The sequence below is a fragment of the Oncorhynchus mykiss genome, chromosome 1 (assembly GCF_057628025.1).
Source record: "Oncorhynchus mykiss isolate SJ-2025 chromosome 1, ASM5762802v1, whole genome shotgun sequence".
Taxonomy (NCBI): domain Eukaryota; kingdom Metazoa; phylum Chordata; class Actinopteri; order Salmoniformes; family Salmonidae; genus Oncorhynchus; species Oncorhynchus mykiss.
The window spans coordinates 18,602,337-18,617,801 of NC_143022.1; the positions used below are offsets into that span (position 1 = coordinate 18,602,337).

Genomic DNA, 15,465 nt, shown 5'->3' on the forward strand with positions numbered 1-15,465 from the left:
GACTTGTTCCCTTAGAAGTCGCCTTTGATGATCCAAGTCCAACTCTGGAAAAACGTTAATACTTTTCTCTTGTTGTGCATTTAAACTTTTAGCCAGGCTGACGAAACTGAGAGTACAATGAATCTTTCAAGGTGTCCTCCGCTCTCTGTGCTGAATTTTGGTTTCACTTGAAAAAGAGCATTGTTTTCTGTATGTGAGATGGGACTGAGGTGCATACAAAAGAAGCTAGAATTTCTATGAAGAGGGAAAATAAAGGGAATGCTTGTTCTTGGTCAGTGATCTCTTCTGCTGTTGTGAGGTATGTAAGTGTCAGGGGTCAGGGGTTGTGACCTTCTGTAAAGTTTATCAGTGATGGTTCATTAGCCATAATACAAAGGACAGGAAGTGAGACAAGTGCAAACAAACACAGACATAGCTTAAGGTTACAACACCATTTTGAGTTCAGTATGACAACCTTTGAAGATACTTTTGTAATGACACTGCTCACTTTTGAATAAGTTACATTTCTTCATGGAAAAGTATATAGAGACATGCAACTTTCTCCTTAAATACCTGAATTTCTGTTGTGTTTTTTGTGTGGTCACTTGTTTTATTTAATGTGTTGTATATGGGTACAGTGGCAATTTGCCCTTATTGATTTATTTTACGTTTCAATATAAAAACAACATTTTATAAAATAATTCCTTACTATGTTGCACAATTCTGTATGAATGCATAGCTTTCCACCTCATACTTTCTGTTTATATGGTAACCGTTAACAACATATAACAATGTCATTTACTAAACAAATAAATCAAAGTGTCACCACGTAAGAATTTTCACTTGCCTTTATTTATAAAGGACATGCATTTCACTTGTTTACTTTGTAAAAAGCAGTCATGTATTCTTCACATTATATTACTTACTTCATATTCTGTTGTATTGTCTGATTCATTCTGTTGTCTGATCTAGGGTCAGATTGTGCTTTTGATCCAATTTCTTTACATTACTGAAATAGGTCTGACAGGGTTTAAACCAAAAACCCATTGATAGCTTACGGCAAGAAGTACTTGTAATAAAGGCCATCCTAAAACAATCAAGTAACTTGCAGTTCACCTTGTGCTGTTGCACACAGTTAGAGATATTCACAGATGAAAAATAAATACGGAAATAAATATGTTTATACTGTATGTACTGGCTGGAAGGAAGATTTAAGTGTTTGACTTGACTTCGGTGAGCTATTTACAGAATCCCCATACTGTGTAATATGTCATAGAAAGCACCATTTGCTTCAATAGATTTACTCATTTGCTCATTTGGTAAACATCAAACTGCCCCTTTCCACAGCAAGGAATGGGAGACTCCATCATGTCTAAATAGAAGGCGGGACTATGAGAGGAAATCAGATGCAGTTAATTGATGGGGGACCTTTTTCCCCCCTTCACTGGTGTAGTAGTTTGTGTTCTACTCGGCTTTCTTGGACTTCCTTTTGCGGGTGCCTTCGCCGAGCTCCTCCTTGGTTTTGACTGGTGAGACGGGGGCGACAGGGGCTGGGGCAAGGGTGGCGTGGTGCTCCTCCTCACCACCTCCAAGAGGGGAGCCAAAGAGCAAGTGGCACACCCAAGACTCGATGAGGATGAAGGGAGAGCCGTGAGAGTGGCGGGCGGTCAAGATCACCTAAGAAAATTACAAATCATCAGTGTGAAAATATTTGCTTAGTTTGCGTAATTTCTTGTTGAGACAACCAAATAACCATAGTTTATGATTACTATCAATTGTGTTTATTTGCTAATACTAATAGTAAATAATAGGATGTCAGAGGTAAGTATACTGAACAAAAATATAAACGCAACATGTAAAGTGTTGGTCTCATGTTTCATGAGCTGAAATAAAAGATACCAGAAATTCTCCATATGCACAAAAAGCTTATTTCTCTCAAAGTTTGTGCACACATTTGTTTATTTGTTTGTTTGTTCTCATTTGCCAAGATAATACTGACAGGTGTAGCATATCAAGAAGGTGATTAAACAGCATGATCATTACACAGGTGCACCTTGTGCTAGGGACAATAATAGACCACTCTAAAATGTGCAACCAACTGGTCTTTGGTACAACCAACTGGTCTCTGGAACAAACCAACTTGTCTCTGGTACAACCAACTGGTCTCTGGTACAACCAACTGGTCTCTGGTACAACCAACTAGTCTCTGGTACAAATGTCACGACTTCCGCTGAAGTCGGCCCCTCTGGCACTGATCTTCTAGCCATCACTGATCCATTTTTCATTTTCCATTGGTTTTGTCTTGTCTTCCATCACACCTGGTTCCAATCCCATCAATTACATGTTGTGTATTTAACCCTCTGTTTCCCCTCATGTTCTTGTTGGTGATTGTTTGATTGTATGTTTGTGCAAGTTATGTGTTGGTGCGCGATTATTATGTTTTTTGCGCGATTACTTTGATTATTTTATATATTTTGGTTTTTGGAGTTTTGTTAACTTTTATTAAACGACTCCGTTTATACCAAGTTCGTTCTCCTGCGCCTGACTTCCCTGCCACCAACACGCACCAATTACAACAACCAACTGGTCTCTGTTACCCTTCTATGGAGTCAGCAGGAGAATGTACCCCGGCCAGGTGGTACAGGTGGAAGAGCGCTTCCAGGAGCATGCAGTAATAATTTACCATCTTGGTGCCACCATGGACAGCGTTGTCCAGACAATGGACCGCTGGGAGAGACAGGGAGTTCTTCCAGCGCCTCCACCAGCACAACCGGGGTCTCCCCTGAGCGCCCCTTTCCCGCCTGAACCCAGTGGGATCTGTCTCTCCTTGCCACAGGAGTACGAAGGGAGTGCTGCCAACTGCCAGGGGTTCCTCCTTCAATTAAACCTCTATCTGGCCACGGTCCACCCAGCTCCATCGGACCGTGAGAGGGTGTCCGCCCTTGTCTCGTGCCTCACCGGGAAAGCCCTGGAGTGGGCTAACGCCGTGTGGAGATGCGGCGTTGGACCAGTTTGAGGAGTTCACCCTCCATTTCCGGGCAGTCTTCGACCACCCACCTGAGGGTAGAGCAGCGGGTGAGTGCCTCTATCCTCTGAGGCAGGAGGAGCGCCCAGGCGCCCAACGAGGAGCGCCCAGGATTTCGCCCTGGAGTTTAGGACCCTGGCTGCCGGCGCGGGATGGAACAACAGGGCCCTGATCGATCATCACCGCTGCAGTCTATGTGAGGATGTCTGTCGGGAGCCTTAGATAGTCGACCATTAGGGTCAGGGTTGATTAGGGAGGTTACCGCTCCTTTGGGCATGGTGATGCAGAGAGAATTAGTCTCTTCCTTATTGACTCTCCTGCGTTTCCCGTGGTGCTGGGCCTACCCTGGTTAGCTTGTCCCACTCTTTCTTGGCCGCAGAGGGCTCTCACGGGGTGGTCGCAAGAGCACTCAGGTCGGTGTTTAGGGGTTTCCGTTGGTGCACCTAAGGTGGAGAATCCAGACCAGGTCTCCACCGTGCGCATTCCCCCTGAAAATGCCGATTTGGCTCTCGCCTTCTCTAAAAAGAAGGCGACACAATTACCACCTCATCGACGGGGCGATTGTGCGATAGATCTCCTGGTAGACGCTGCACTTCCCAGGAGTCACATGTATCCCCTCTCACAGGTGGAGACAGAGGCTATGGAAACATATGTCACTGAATCCCTGCGTCAGGGGTACATTCGGTCCTCCACTTCACCCGCCTCCTTTCTTTTTTGTTAAGAAGGAGGGAGGTCTGCGTCCGTGTATTGACTACCGGGGTTTAAATCAGATCACTGTGAGGTATAGTTAACCACTACCGCTCATAGCCACAGTGATAGAGTCAATGCACGGGGCACGCTTCTTCACCAAACTAGATCTCAGGAGCGCTTACAACCTTGTGCGTATCTGAGAGGGAGACGAGTGGAAGACGGCTTTCAGCACCACCTCTGGGCACTATGAGTACCTCGCCATGCCGTACGGGTTGATGAATGAGCCATCAGTCTTCCAAGCTTTTGTAGACAAGATTTTCAGGGACTTGCACAGGCAGGGTGTAGTGGTGTATATTGATGACATTTTGATATACTCCGCTACACGCGCCGAGCATGTGTCCCTAGTGCGCAGAGTGCTTGGTCGCCTGTTGGAGCATGACCTGTACATCAAGGCTGAGAAATGCCTGTTCTTCCAACAGTCCGTCTCCTTCCTAGGGTATCGCATTTCCACATCAGGGGTGGAGATGGAGAGTGACCTCATTGCAGTCGTGCGTAATTGGCTGACTCCCACCACGATAAAGGAGGTGCAGTGATTCTTAGGGTTTTCCAACTACTACCGGAGGTTTATCTGGGGTTTTGGTCAGGTAGCGGCTCCCATTACTTCACTGCTGAAGGGGGGTCCGGTGCGCTTGCAGTGGACAGCTGAGGCGGACAGGGCTTTCAGTCACCTGAGAGCTCTGTTTACCTCGGTTCCTGTGTTGGCCCATCCGGATCCCTCTTTGCCGTTCATAGTGGAGGTGGACGCGTCCGAGGCTGGGATAGGAGCTGTGCTCTCTCAGTGCTCGGGTACGCCACCGAAGCTCCGCCCTTGTGCCTTCTTCTCGAGGAGGCTTAGCCCGGCGGAGCGAAACTATGACGTGGGGGACCTGGAGTTGTTGGCTGTCGTCAAGGTCTTGAAGGCGTGGAGACATTGGCTTGAGGGGGCTAAACACCCTTTTCTCATCTGGACTGACCACTGCAATCTGGAGTACATCCAGGCGACGAGGAGACTGAACCCTCGCCAGGCAAGGTGGGCCATGTTTTTCACCTGTTTTGTGTTTACCCTTTCTTACAGACCAGGCTCTCAGAATGTTAAGGCAGACGCATTGTGTATGACACAGAGGAGCGGCCCATGAATCCCACTCCCATACTCCCCGCCTCTTGCTTGGTGGCGCCGGTAGTGTGGGATCTGGACGCGGACATGGAGCTGGTCGTCACGTGCAGAGCCTGCTCCCCCTCAGTGTCTAGCTGGGCACCTCTACGTTCCGTCTGGTGTCCTCGACCGGCTGATCTATTGGGCCCACACGTCACCCTCCTCTGGTCATCCTAGGATCGGCCGGACGGTGCACTGTCTAAGTGGGAAGTACTGATGGCCCACTTTGGCTAAGGATGTGAGGGTTTATGTTTCCTCCTGCTCGGTGTGCGCCCAGTGTAAGGCTCCTAGGTACCTGCCCAGAGGTAAGCTACAACCCTTACCCGTTCCACAATTGCCGTGGTCGCACCTGTCGGTGGATTTCATAACCGATCTTCCACCTTCACAGGGTAACACCACGATCCTGGTCGTTGTGGATAGTTTTCTAAGTCCTGTCGTCTCCTCCCTTTGCCCGGACTCCCTACGGCCCTACAGACTGCGGAGGCCCTGTTTATTCACGTCTTCCGGCACTACGGGGTGCCTGAGGAAATAGTGTCTGATCGGGGTCTCCAGTTCACGTTGAGGGTCTGGAGGGCGTTCAAGGATGTCTGGGGGTCTCGGTCAGCCTTACCTCAGGTTTTCACCCCGAGAGTAACATATTGGGGCTCCCGAGTGGCGCAGCGGTCTAAGGCACTGCATCTCAGTGTAAGAGGCTCAGTGTACAGTCCCTGGTTCGAATCCAGGCTGTATCACATCCGGCTGTGATTGGGAGTCCCATAGGGCGGCGCACAATTGGCCCAGCGTCGTCCGGGGTAGGCCGTCATTGTAAGTAAGAACTTGTTCTTAACTGACTTGCCTAGTTAAGTAAAATATATATTTTGCCTCCAATGTTTATTGAAAACATAACTCCGTTTCCACAATGAATACTTGTTGTCTCTTAAATACATTGTTACAGTTGTTGGTTGGTTGGTTAGCTCTGTCAAAACACCTCAAAATAAGACATGGTATCAAGGGGCTGTATCACAACTGGCCGTTATTGGGCATCCAATAGGGCGGCACCCCATTGGCCCGGCGTCGTCTGGGTTTGGCTGGGGTAGGCCGCCAATGTAAATAAGAATTTGTTCTTAACTGATTTGCCTAGTTAAATAAAGGTGAAATAAAAATGCTATACAAAAATCAAGAACAAGATCAAAGGAGTTGAAACGAGCCACTTATGATTCCCCACATAATAGTTTATTGTCATTGTTGCTATCAGTCTGGCTATCCAGAATCACAACAACACAACGTGCTGACTTCTGCCCCATGGAAGCACACACATAATTTTCGTGACGTCGTCAGTTAACCAATCTATGCAAAGGTACAGTGAAACTGTTCTGGCTTGGTGGCCCAAAGACCTATTAAGACACTTTATGTTGGTGTTTCCTTTTCTTGGCAGCTAATGAATCCATGAACTGGAAAATGACAATTATTTTCCAGAAACATTATTGTTATTTCATTTGCACAATTTAAGCATATTTGCCCCAATCCCTGAGTAAAAGTATGATGTTCACTCACTAGTATGGACTTCAGGACCTACCTTGGTAGTAGCCATGAACAGAGTGAAAAGACAGATGAGGGTGCTCTTGGACACGGGAAGTAAGTGTGCCTCCTGAAGTGTAAACAGAATGGCTCCATACAGACTGGCTTTAGTAGGGCTGGAGAGGGAACATTTTATGAAAATAAAGCAAAGTCACAACTTCTCTTGATTAAAAAAACTATCCATTATTATCCATTGGTCAGCTTTAAGAGGGATAGTTCGGCCCAAATTACAAGTGTTTGATATTTTATAGATACCTAGAGAGTCAGTCAATGCATTTGAATGCCTTCAAATCAAGTTGTTGAAATACCTGATACCTTCAGGAGTAATAGATGGAAATATCAATATCAGGTTAATTGCTGTAATAGAAAAAAAAGTTCTTAAAAAACTAGAGCTGGAATAACCTGAGCCGCCCTGAAACAGCTTAGGTTACTAACAACCAGACATCTAAAATAAATCTCTCATGAGAGGAGGCGGCAACACATATCGGCGGCTGACATAAACCACAGAGCTGTAAGGGAAACCAACTCACAATGACATGTTGAGGATTTCATTGGTGTCGGGGCTCCACACACCACGAAGCAGTTGCTCAAAATTGGAAATGAGAGCTACTCCTGACCCTGAGAGGATATAAATAGAAGGTACAAATAATTAGGACAAAGGTCTGTATCTCGCTTCACTGGTCTTATCTTTGTTTTGCCTTCCTCCCTCTGCAAAATGAACACACACAAGGAAAGGCCTACAGGTCGCAGCTGTAGCAATGGGGGGAAGGGCAGTGAGACACCAACCTTTGACGTAGCCGATGATGACCATGATGAGGAAGCCGTTATGGTAGGCATGATGGGCATGGTGCACGCCGGCTGCAATTTTACGAGCACGGACAACCTCCTTTAAGGCTACCAGCACAAGCTTTACAGGCAGGAAAGCCACACATTTGTAGAACAGGTTCAGTGGGCAAAAAAATATGAGGTACCTGTTGTTACATTTTAGTGAACAAGAAACAAAAGAGTACATCTTTAATGTTGAGGTGGTGGTTTGGTTACTTAACAATAACATTTTAAAAATAATTTCAAAATATTTTATATCGAATTGAATTTGACCTATTTCAACAATCCTAGGCATATACAGACATCGTTTTTGCAGTTTCTCAAGCAAAAACTAAACCAATGATGAAGATTAGAACATTAACAATTTAAAGATCTTACCAAATAATGGAGGCTAGGAGGATGTGGCTGTTGTATTGAAAATAGTCCAGGGGGCAACCTCCGAGCAAAACGTCTGCTAAGATGTAGCTCGCAAAGCAATAGAGCATGGCACAAAGCCAAGAGGCCACAGGGCTCTTGCGAGCGACCTCCACTGACCCTGCAGAAGAATAACAATTTAGATATTTTATTCACATGAAGCCAGATTATATAACGGGAACACTCATAGTAACTTTCATAAATAATCCATTATAAATCACTATAAATGTTTATAAACGCTTCATAAATGATTTGAAATGTAATAAATACTCATGATTTGTAATGCTGATAATGCTTACAAATGTTTCTAAATGTTAGTAAAGAAGCACACATTTATTCATAGTTTATCAATTGTTCCTTAATGCTTATTCATGACTGTTTTATGGCTTATCCGCACCACCAAAGCTGACACTCTCTCCTCTGTTCTCCTCCTTCTAGATCTATCCGATGCTTTCGACACTATGAAGCATCAGATCCTCCTCTCCACCCTCTTAGGGCTGGGCGTCTCAGGCTCTCCACACTCTTGGATTGCAGCCTACCTGGCAGGCCGCTCCTACCAGGTGGCGTGAGGAGGATCAGTGTCTGCACCACGAACTCTCAATACTAGTGTCCCCCAGGGCTCAGTTGTAGGCCCTCTCCTCTATACACCAAGTCATAGCCTCACATGGCCACTCCTATCATTGCTATGCGGATGACATTCAACTATTTTCTTCTCACACCCAGGTGGCGACACGCATCTCTGCGTGCCTGGCAGATATCTCAGCTTGGATGAAAGGCCCACTGCTGAGCCCAGTTAAAGCTATTCTCTGTCCTGGCACATCAATGGTGGAACCAGCTTCCCCCTGAAGCTAGGACAGAAGAGTCCCTGCCCATCTTCTGAAAACATACCTCTTCAAAGAGTATCTTAAATAATCCCACAGCATGTTTTTCTTTTTTTTGTCATTTACAGTAGTGAGTACATACATTTTCCTACTTTTTTTGTACTGGTCCCCTGTGGGAATTAAACCCACAACCCTGGCACTGTAAGCACAATGCTCTACCAACTGAGCTACACAGGACACTCGCTGATAGCTACTTAATTGAGGGAAAATGTACTAACTATGACAGAGATATGTGGTTGTCCCACCTAGCTATCTTAAGATGAATGCACTAACTGTAAGTAGCTCTGGATAACGGCGTCTGCTAAATGACAAAAATGTCAATGTAAATCAAAGTTATTATAAAGTGTTACGGTGTGTGTACTATTATCTTTTGGTTGGTTATTCCTTAGCTCTCATCCCCATATCACATGTCTACCAACTCCCAACATTGAGTGACTTACTCAAGGACAAAGTTGCAGAGAAGGTCTCTGATCCTTTAACTCATCCATTACTCACTTATTCATTAACTTTACTTATGAGTGTTACTGGTCATGAGGAAAGAGGAATCAACTTGCACTACAATCAAACAAACCAAAAAGTAACTTAAAAAGGCCAAAGATGAAATGAAACATTTATGGATTGTTGCAACATTGTGGAGTAAATCAGGATATGTGAGTCAGAACTGTGAAGATCTAAAAGAACAAATGTGATTCTGGGTGGAGGAGCTATTAGCCTGCTGTTTGACAGAAAACTGATCCCTAGAAATGTGGCCTAAAAATACACATTGCTCTATTTATTTTCCTGCCTCGCAAAGCAACTGGTAGGCTTGACATTAACTTTGACCCTTAACATCCCCAGCCCCCAAACTCATTCATGGGTTTCACCATATAGTGAGAACCAGGGAACCACTTCCAACATGTCTCTCAGAGATTGGTTTACATAGGTCTAGATCTAGGAACTCATTCGTTTTTTTTCAGACCATTACTGGAGATTAACTAACCCATAATTTGGCTAATGTTTGTCCAAAGAGTCAAAGTAGGGAATCAGAGTATTTTTACACAAGTTTTTATAGGCCACTATAATTTACTTAAGACAAAACGGTGTCAATAAGTAAATAATAAAATATTTCAAAGTCATTTATCAACTAACATGTGCAATTCCTCATTCAGTTTACCATTCTGTGTGTGAACAAGGGAGATCCAGAAGGGTGGATTAGTGCTGGGATTTCATGAAACATATTCCTTTCGAGGACAACATAAGTGCTTTTGCCCATATTCTTTGTTTCTAAGAGGCTCGACTGAAAATATTATTGAGTATTGTGGGTTTCACTTCTGACTAATACAATGTCAATGAGGTCTTACAAACATGCACCATTACTAAAGGTCTATGAACAAGCCTGCTCTAAAGCAGAGGATAATTTATGTAGTGTGTAGCCCACTGAAATTCTATTTAAGGACATTCTATTTATTGCATAGGGGCCAAAGCTTTGGTATGCAACGAGTCTCTATCAGATTTCATACAATAGACCCTGTCTGTTTACAGGGTTAAATATTGGGAAATGTGAGGTATTAAAGAAAACTGGGTTAATCTAACTCCTGTTGTGGTTTCTTTATTCTTCCCTCAAGGTATATGCCAAGCTGCTGCTGCAAATGTTATCTATGAGACAAATAATGGGTTAATTAATTTAGCAAAAGTGTATTATGGCTTCCATAGTATGGCTATCAGTTGCCAAAGTATTGCTTGTATAGGTGCATGCATTTATAGGTGTTATACTTTCCAGAGGTTGACAACTCATATTGGTTATAACCTAGTCAATATAGCCATCTATTTCAACGTTGACCTGTGTTATATTCTATAGCCTACATAATTATAAGCTACTCTCAACCTCACAATCATTGTTGAATTTTTGAACGTGCATTTATAGGGATAAAAAAAACTTACCTGGTTCATACTTGAGGTAGAGTATGGACACGATGTAATAAGCAAGATCAAAAACTGGAAACATTCCAATTTTTGAGAAAGTTTGGGCAACATCGCCCAAATTGAGGACTCCCAACACGTCCATGATTTAAAATGTATAACCCTACCGCATGTATTTTATATGATCACTGCGTAACGAGAATGTCAGTTGTCCCGCGACCCGACACTAAGCCCCTCGTCTTCACGAGTAAAAACTGACACTCAAGCCAACCTATTAATATACCTCATCTGCACAGCCTTATAATTTGTTCTCAGCCGGGCGTTTTTTCTAAGCCAACAGGTTTTATATAACTCCATTTAAAGGACTTCCCAAACTCGTCGCTGCTGTTGAAAAATGACAGATAGGCTTTTCTTTTCGAATCCCGAATTTTTTAATCAGATATGCATCGCTATAAATTATTGAATCAAATCTTTGAAGGTCAGCTGGCCTAAGAAAGATATTGACGATGTACTGTAGTGCTCTGCAAATAACACAAAGACAAAGAGAGAGACGAGTAAAAGGACAGACGATGCGCATGACACTATGCGGTTTATTTTACTAGTACACGTTTTTATATAGGCCTAAATCGTGGGTAGCCTAATTTAATTGGCATTGGACCCTGATGTGAAAAATCGGTACTGAATCGTATGGATATGCTAATAGAAACTGTGACAGATTAATATGTGTCTTTCTTTAGAAATACAATTCCACTGACTGGATCTGGTGGCCAACAATAAAGCAATTTGCAATACACAGGCTAAATTATACAACCGGTGGGTCTAATTCTGAATGCTGATTGGTTAAAACCACATTCCAGCCGGTGACTATTTCACAAGTTACCGCTGGGCTAAATCTATGACGTCAAAATGTTGATTCACTCTGTTCCATCTCACTACGCAATCCACTGTCTCGTCAACCCTGGAAATGTATAAACTTGATCTCCACTATAAAAAGCATCTAGATATTATCTCCCATTTCTTTTTTGCAATACATACGCTAAAATTGAATATAATAAATGTATTATATTCATGGAACCTCGGTATTTTAACTGGCCTAATGATGAGAAACGTAGGGTCTATTTAACTGAAAACCTAAAACGTAATTTAATTCCTCGAAGACTCCTCAAGTTTATTGGATGAGGGTGGTGCTTGATTGTTTCCATTCATTCCCCTCTACGTCACATGTGTCAAACTCATTCTACGAAGGGCCGAGTGTCTGCGGGTATTCGCTCCTCCCTTGTACTTGATTGATGAATTAAGGTCTACTAATTAGTAAAGAACTCCCCTCACCTGGTCTAGGTCTTAAATGAAAGAAGAAAAAAAACCTAGGCCCTCCATGGAATGAGTTTGACACCCCTGCCCAACGTGATTGATCATATTTCTAATGTGGCTTTCTCTTCAAAACGTTTTCTCTACTGAACATAACCCAGGATTTCCCTTCAGCCTTTTGACACTATTTTGATGACGTTTACGGAAGTTATAGCGCCTCTGATGTGGACAAAATGATCGGGGATCTCTTGATATTCGGGTAATGTTCTCCTTTTTAAATTGTGTTATTGAAACAAATCAACGACTTAATGAAAATATGAATGCTATTTAAAAAAATAGGTCATGTGATATTAAGCAATAGTGGTATTTTGTTTCAACCAGCCAGTGTGTAGTTTGATTGTTGTTCTTAGCAAGCTAACGCTTAGCAGGCGTAAAAGAAAGCTAACTACTACCAGCTACGCCTGTGTGGCTGAGCAAGCCTAGTTAGTTATTTTCTTTGCCAGCTCACTAATGTTAGCTAGCTACAGTAGCCCAGTTTAGACTTGCTTCGTGACAAAGTTGGAGTTCTGTGGCATGGCATGTGCTTCATTAGAAGTGATCATTTCTAATTGTCTGTGTCCTCCTTTTTAGGACCTTACTCATGAATGCTGGTGCTGTGTTAAACTTCAAACTGTGAGTATGATACAATTTGAGTCTTACCCTGAAGACGTTGTGCATGTGTAACCGGTACTGTAGCTCTGCGCTGTGTGTGATTGATTGAGACTAAAGACGTTGACTTCAGAGATCAGTTTGTTTTATTGTATCAGAGTTCTCTATCCTGCATCCAAAATAAAATGCAAAACATTTGTAGAGCATACTTAGGTCCTGCCAATCGTCGCCTCTCTCGCTCTCCTAGTGCATCAAAATTATTTTAAAATAGAAAAGTGAATACAGCCTCTCCTTGTAATGTATCAACACAATATACATTTGACATATGTGGTTTTATCTAACTGCATCCAAAAGAAGACAAAACATTTGTAGAGCACAAATACGTTCTGCCAATCGTCGCCTCTCTGTACAACAGACGGACAATACAAAGGACTGGGACCTTGCCATCGTTCACACATACAATACCTTAGCTAGCTAGTAACCACATGTTAAATTCAGAATGTTAATATCATCCTAAAAAGTACAATTACATCTTGACAATACCATCCACTTATGAGTAAACTATACATCATTATTCATGAACAAAACACTGACTTTGTGCTTAATCTAACTTTTTTTCTGAAAATGACAGAAAAAGCATACCTACCTCTCCTAGTGCATCAGTTATTTGAGCACGAGCACACAGGGCAAAACATAAGTATGCGCTCTCCTAATTCCCCAGGATGCAGGAATGCGTAATAACAAATCAACATGCTACATTAATATATGAACCTGGTGAAATTCAAAGTATTATAACAACTGATACACTGGTAACAGACAATATTGCTCAACCACGTATTTTTACTAGCTCATCAATACAAGACAAACAACACTGTCCTCTATTACAGAAAGAGAAAGGAGACACATGGAGGATTTGGAGATGAACCTCGTGGACCAACTACAGGTGTGTAATACATGACAGTGTATTAAAAACCTCACCCGTGAGAACTTCACAGGGTAACTATCCATGAAAAAGTACGGACACTTAAGTGGTCTGCATTGAGAGAGATAACATTAGGCTGCAGGCAGCTATGGCTGATGTTTCTGCATTGTTTGTATACCTTCCCCTCTGCCTTTGAGTCAGACTGAAGCATGATTGGTATGCTGCATTGCATGATGGACAGAAGCCCAATATTGGACTAAAGGAGCCTAACCTTAATCCTTATAGTTCTAGGAGTTTACATGTTCTCTTTGAGGCGAATTGTCTCTGGCAACCAAAACATCCACATACTCCATCTAAATGTGAATTGATTCTCAATTGCTGTACGGTTCTAGAAACATAAAACGCTCTACTTTCATATCACATCAAATCAAAACGCAAAATATACTTGCTGTACACTGATTTAACAGTTGCATCCAACAGTATTTTTCAGTGACAACATGTTTGTGGTGTCAGTCTTCCGTTTACACACAGGTGTTCGGCGACGCAAAGAGCTAATTAGCACAGGTAGTCGACTCTCTTCTGTCTGTTTTCCTTTAACAAGCGATGTAAAATGGGAATATGGCCATGTGGGAACTCTAACCCTTTTAAAGGTGTGTGTGATAATTTACCTTTTTTGGGGAAAATTATTTCTTGCTGATATGAAAGGTAAGTTCCTTTCCAAAACCGTACTGCAAGCGATGTGTGTTTAACGTTTAGAGCAAGCGTCGGGACTCTTAACAAAACTCCCCCAGCCAGAAGATACTAAGATACTATCATTAATAGGCAATAAAGGTAGTTAGCATCTATAAACAGGCTAGATGGACCAATAAAACACAACGAAGGGCTGAAATTATGTCATGGCGTATTTGTTTTAGGTGACAACATCAGGGAGTTCCTCCTGAGTCTACGTTACTTCCGGATCTTCATTGCCTTATGGAACATCTTCATGATGTTTTGCATGATTCTGTAAGTATCTGCCATCTTATAGAGGCTAATCTACTTAAGCAATAAGGCCCGAGGGGGTGTGGTGTATATGGCCAATATACCACGGCTAAGTGTTCTTCTTACGCACAATTGGCCATATGCCACAATCCCCTGAGGTGCCTTATTGCTATTATAAACTGGTTACCAATGTAATTACAAGAGTAAAAATAATGTTTTGTCATACCTGTGGTATATGGTCTGATATACCACAGTTTTCAGCCAATCTGCATTCAGGGCTCAAACCACTCAGTTTATAATAGTAATGTTCACACTGAGGTGCTTCTGTGCCTCAAAAGGTATACTCCTTATTGACTATAATGTATTTATTGCCCATATCTATTACACTTACAGATTGTTTGGATCATGATCAACTTCCTTGTTGGATTGGGGACCCCTGCTGAAAAATTAAACAAATATTAAATCTTTTTCGAGTTGATACTTTGATGGGTTGCTCTTGTGTCAGATCCTGTGACCATTCTGTGCATTTACCTTGTATTAATATATCTCAATGTCTTGCCTGTAATTTTCAGTAAGCAGATTATTCTGCACAATAACACTTACTACTACATGTATAAGTTAGTTAAAACACATTTGTACATGTTATATTTGGACCTCCATGTTTATTCAACTGTGAATATACGAAACATTTGACTCTTGGCTGTTCTCTTCATAATTTTCTGTTCCTTTCAGGCTTTTACTATCTTATTTGGGTTGCTGACCTGTTATAGTCCTCATTTTCTTCTAAAACTTGTGAATACAATGAGAAAATATGTAAATCTCCAACCATTTTAGACATGTTTGATGTGTTTCTTACATAGGCCTTCTGATGTTACCAGCAGTCAGACTTCAATTCATCGTTGTGTACTTTTGTCACATCTATAACCTATTTCTGTATAATAAACCTTTACTCTGAAATGCACCTGGTGTTTTCAGCATACCTTTTTTCCTTTTCTATTCCGATATTTGAGTAGTGTTTCAGTGATTCTCGACCTTAGTTGGTTGCTGTACTTAATCGTGAATTTAACACTCACTCACCTGTGTAAGCATGTAAAACATTTGTGTATTAAGTCTTCATTCAATTAAATGAGCAGGCCTATATAGG

At 42.4% G+C, this 15,465-nt stretch overlaps 2 protein-coding genes across 2 annotated transcripts; one reads left to right on the plus strand and one right to left on the minus strand.

Moving 5' to 3' along the window:
- Positions 1–812: 812 nt before the first annotated feature.
- Positions 813–10,706, minus strand: LOC110494221 (trimeric intracellular cation channel type A). Its single transcript, XM_021569135.3, has 6 exons — positions 10,484–10,706; positions 7,647–7,803; positions 7,230–7,414; positions 6,974–7,061; positions 6,442–6,559; positions 813–1,656 (listed from the first exon to the last, which is right to left on the minus strand). The coding sequence occupies exons 1-6, from the start codon at positions 10,605–10,607 to the stop codon at positions 1,444–1,446; spliced, it is 885 nt and encodes a 294-aa protein (XP_021424810.1). The 5' UTR covers positions 10,608–10,706; the 3' UTR covers positions 813–1,443.
- Positions 10,707–11,474: 768 nt separating this feature from the next.
- smim7 (small integral membrane protein 7) lies at positions 11,475–15,282 on the plus strand. Its single transcript, XM_021569453.3, has 5 exons — positions 11,475–12,029; positions 12,401–12,442; positions 13,306–13,361; positions 14,255–14,345; positions 14,715–15,282. Exons 1-5 carry the CDS (start codon positions 12,004–12,006, stop codon positions 14,728–14,730), a joined length of 231 nt encoding a protein of 76 aa, XP_021425128.1. The 5' UTR covers positions 11,475–12,003; the 3' UTR covers positions 14,731–15,282.
- The last annotated feature ends 183 nt before the right edge of the window (positions 15,283–15,465 follow it).

Bases quoted from the DNA above. Each gene is read 5' to 3' on its own strand.
- LOC110494221 (XM_021569135.3), bottom strand. From the start codon at position 10,607: ATGGACGTGTTGGGAGTCCTCAATTTGGGCGATGTTGCCCAAACTTTC. The intron at 7,804-10,483 runs GTAAGTTTTTTT...ATTCTTCTGCAG, and splicing joins CTACCTCAAGTATGAACCAG to GGTCAGTGGAGGTCGCTCGC. The intron at 7,415-7,646 runs GTAAGATCTTTA...ATGTAACAACAG, and splicing joins CTCCTAGCCTCCATTATTTG to GTACCTCATATTTTTTTGCC.
- smim7 (XM_021569453.3), top strand. From the start codon at position 12,004: ATGATCGGGGATCTCTTGATATTCGG. The intron at 12,443-13,305 runs GTGAGTATGATA...CCTCTATTACAG, and splicing joins GCTGTGTTAAACTTCAAACT to AAAGAGAAAGGAGACACATG. The intron at 13,362-14,254 runs GTGTGTAATACA...TATTTGTTTTAG, and splicing joins ACCTCGTGGACCAACTACAG to GTGACAACATCAGGGAGTTC.